Source organism: Phalacrocorax carbo, chromosome 28 (genome assembly GCF_963921805.1).
Source record: "Phalacrocorax carbo chromosome 28, bPhaCar2.1, whole genome shotgun sequence".
NCBI classification, from domain to species: domain Eukaryota; kingdom Metazoa; phylum Chordata; class Aves; order Suliformes; family Phalacrocoracidae; genus Phalacrocorax; species Phalacrocorax carbo.
The window spans coordinates 1,874,887-1,877,850 of NC_087540.1; the positions used below are offsets into that span (position 1 = coordinate 1,874,887).

The 2,964-nt window shown below is 42.9% G+C and overlaps 1 protein-coding gene across 1 annotated transcript; it reads left to right on the forward strand.

The window, feature by feature from the left end:
* Positions 1-476: 476 nt before the first annotated feature.
* On the forward strand, positions 477-1,031 carry LOC104040556 (claw keratin). Its single transcript, XM_064474713.1, has 2 exons — positions 477-801; positions 874-1,031. The coding sequence occupies exons 1-2, from the start codon at positions 477-479 to the stop codon at positions 1,029-1,031; spliced, it is 483 nt and encodes a 160-aa protein (XP_064330783.1).
* Positions 1,032-2,964: the final 1,933 nt, after the last annotated feature.

Genomic DNA, 2,964 nt, shown 5'->3' on the forward strand with positions numbered 1-2,964 from the left:
AATTGAGCATCTGTCTATGGAGACAGGACACTCCAAAAACATTATTGACGTAGGACTGACTGTCAGACAAAAAGCACAGCAAAGGCAATGATGTGAGAAAAGGACAGAGAGACGTTCTTCCCAGAACTCATTTTGGGAATAGGTTACAGGGCAATGGAGCACTAAAGAGGAGTGGGAGTAGTCTTAGAAACCTCTACCCAGCAACTCCTCTCTTTTGATTGGTGATATCTCAAATGCACAAATCTACATTAGAGTAGAACAGATTGTGCCTTAGAAATGGTGATTTTTTTTTTTAATCACTAACTCTTAAGTTTAACGTAGATAACTCAGACATATGTATCTGCATCTTTTCAGATGAATTCAACCATCTACACGCCCATGTTGCTACAACACATCTTGTTCTTTCGCTCCTCTGGCTGTAACTTTACCAGGCTAGTGCATTTTCTGCCTTTCAGGTTGACTTGCCTTCTGGAAAGATGTCTTCCTACGGACAGATGCTTAGCTCCCGCTGTGCTGCACCATGTGAAGTGACGTGCCCACAGCCGTTTGTCAACTGTTGGAATGAACCATGTGTCAGTTCATGTGGAGATTCAAGAGCAATCGTGTACGCACCACCTGTTGTCGTGACTTTCCCAGGACCCATCATCAGCTCGTGCCCTCAAGAAAGCTTTGTGGGAACTGCCATGCCTGAAATTGAGGGTCAGATGGGCTATGGGAGTGGGGGAATGGGCTCCGGAGGTGGAGGAATGGGCTCCGGAGGTGGAGGAATGAGCTCCGGAGGTGGAGGAATGAGCTCTGGTGGTTCCTATGGCGGAGGCAGCTCCTATGGGATGGGTTCCCACGGTTCAGGAAGTTCTTATGGTGGCATGGGAGGGGGCTCATATGGTGGGGAGGGCTCGTGTGGTGGTGGAATCTCTCGTTTGGGAAGCTGTTACCGAAACTCATTTTTTTCAACATTTGGTAGAAATTACTTCCCCTTTTTTTCCAGAGGATATTATAGGTATGGCTATGGAAACTATGGGTCACTTTAAATCTTTAAGAAAAAGTAATGACTGAAGGAACAACGAGATACAAACTAGTAGTTGACATGTAGACCTGGAAATCGGACATGCCAAGCAGCCTCTGCTCCAGCCGATGTCAGCAGGAGCTGGGGTTGCTTGGGATCTCTTTGTGCTTTATCTAAGGCTTACGATCCCAATGTTGCCACACTTTGTCATTTGCTTTTGTTATGTTTTGTTCTTTCTGAACCTGAAGAGAGTAAAAGAAGTAGTGGGACTTGACTGTGAAAGAGTCCAGCTGAAAGAAGAATGTCCTGTGAGCCCTGTGCTCCTCTGAACCATTGACTGGTTGTAGTAGTCCTTGTTGAAATGGAAGTTACATTCTTTGTCTCTGCATTGCCTCATTCTGCAAGAATGTATTCCACTTTTTGTTTGTATTAAAGTCCTGTTGCATCACAGCACCGTCTTCTGGCTTTCATTTCACTGCAGTTTCATAGTTACAAAACAGTCTGAAAGAAGTTAACTTTGTGCATTGATTCTTACGCAGTAATAGAGGACTACCATCAGAGAAGTATTAATTCCTCTGTATGGCCAACATAATTTGTCAGAAATTTTTCAGCTGAGTATTTTTTCCTCTTTCTGATATGTACCATGGTATATATCCTAATAAATGGAACAGAATCATAGAATAATTTAGGTTGCAATGACCTCTGGAGATGGTCTGGTACAGCTCCCACTCAGAACCAAGGTAACGTTGAAGCTAGCTCAGTTACTCAGGGTCATTCCTTGAATATCCCTGAGGATATTGTTATAACCCTCAGCAGGGCTTGAAATGACTGCATGGGTCCTGACTCCGTCAGAAGGCAGAGTTGTGCTGCGATTTATCTAGTCTTGATGGTAAAATAGTTTATCTGATTAGAGACTGCAAAGGGAAATGGGTTAGCCTAGGTCTGAATATTGTGAGGAGGCAGGGCCAGAAGGAATGGGAAGTTGTTATTTATACGCAACTGAGGTGCAGACTACAAGTCTTGCGCTCTGTGACGTGCCTCGAAGTAAGCTGAGAAATTCACCCCAGCAGCTGTATCAATATTTTTCTCTAGGAGCCGTTTCCACTGTGCTGCTGTTCGGGATGAGAGGGCTCGTGCGTAGGCTGAGCAAGTGCTGCTGTGCCAAGCATAACATCCATTTCCTTCCTTTGATTGTCTTAATCCTTGTGGTTTGTTAACTTAATTGAAGCATTTAGGCAGTAAATGATCTGAGCTTGTTAAGCATCACCATGGGATCCCTCAGGTAACAGCTACATGGATGCCCTTGTGCTCTGTCAGAATTGAGGATCACAAAGTGCCTCATGCACAATCATTGCCAGAACTGCCCGAGAAAGAGATTCTTCCCCCACAACTTTGCATCTGGTTTTAATTTTTTTTTTATTGATATTTTTTACACAGATCTCTATGATAATAAGTCTGCAAACCTTTTGATTCAATGGGAATTTAAATCAGAAAATCTTAGGAGAAATATTCAATTAGTTCTACTCATATTGTAGGCTTATGCATGCAATGTGCTGCACCATAACGTTAACAGAATAGTGCTTGAATTATATCACCCAGAAGTAATGGCATTACTTTATGAGATGCCTATCATGCAAAGTAATGACGTTCTGCTAGTCCAATCATAATCCACAGACTTAAGTAATAACATATATTTTGTTTGTTAAAAAAAGCAGGATTGCTTTTATTTGGTTATAAATCCTTTCTCCCAGTGCAGAATCGGTATTCTCAGCTGCTTGAAGACACGTGCAGAGATGTGTGCGTACACCCTGGGGACCCAAAGTACCAAAGGAGTTACTTAGCTGTTGTGACTTCAGTTTTGGTCTCAGCTCAGGAATATCTGACTTTGATCTAGTGCACCACAGATAAGATTGTCGCAGCAATGCCCCAGCAATTTTCACTCTCATTACTCAATGTTT

Bases quoted from the DNA above. Each gene is read 5' to 3' on its own strand.
- LOC104040556 (XM_064474713.1), top strand. From the start codon at position 477: ATGTCTTCCTACGGACAGATGCTTAGCTCCCGCTGTGCTGCACCATGT. The intron at 802-873 runs GTTCCTATGGCG...GTGGCATGGGAG, and splicing joins TGGAGGAATGAGCTCTGGTG to GGGGCTCATATGGTGGGGAG.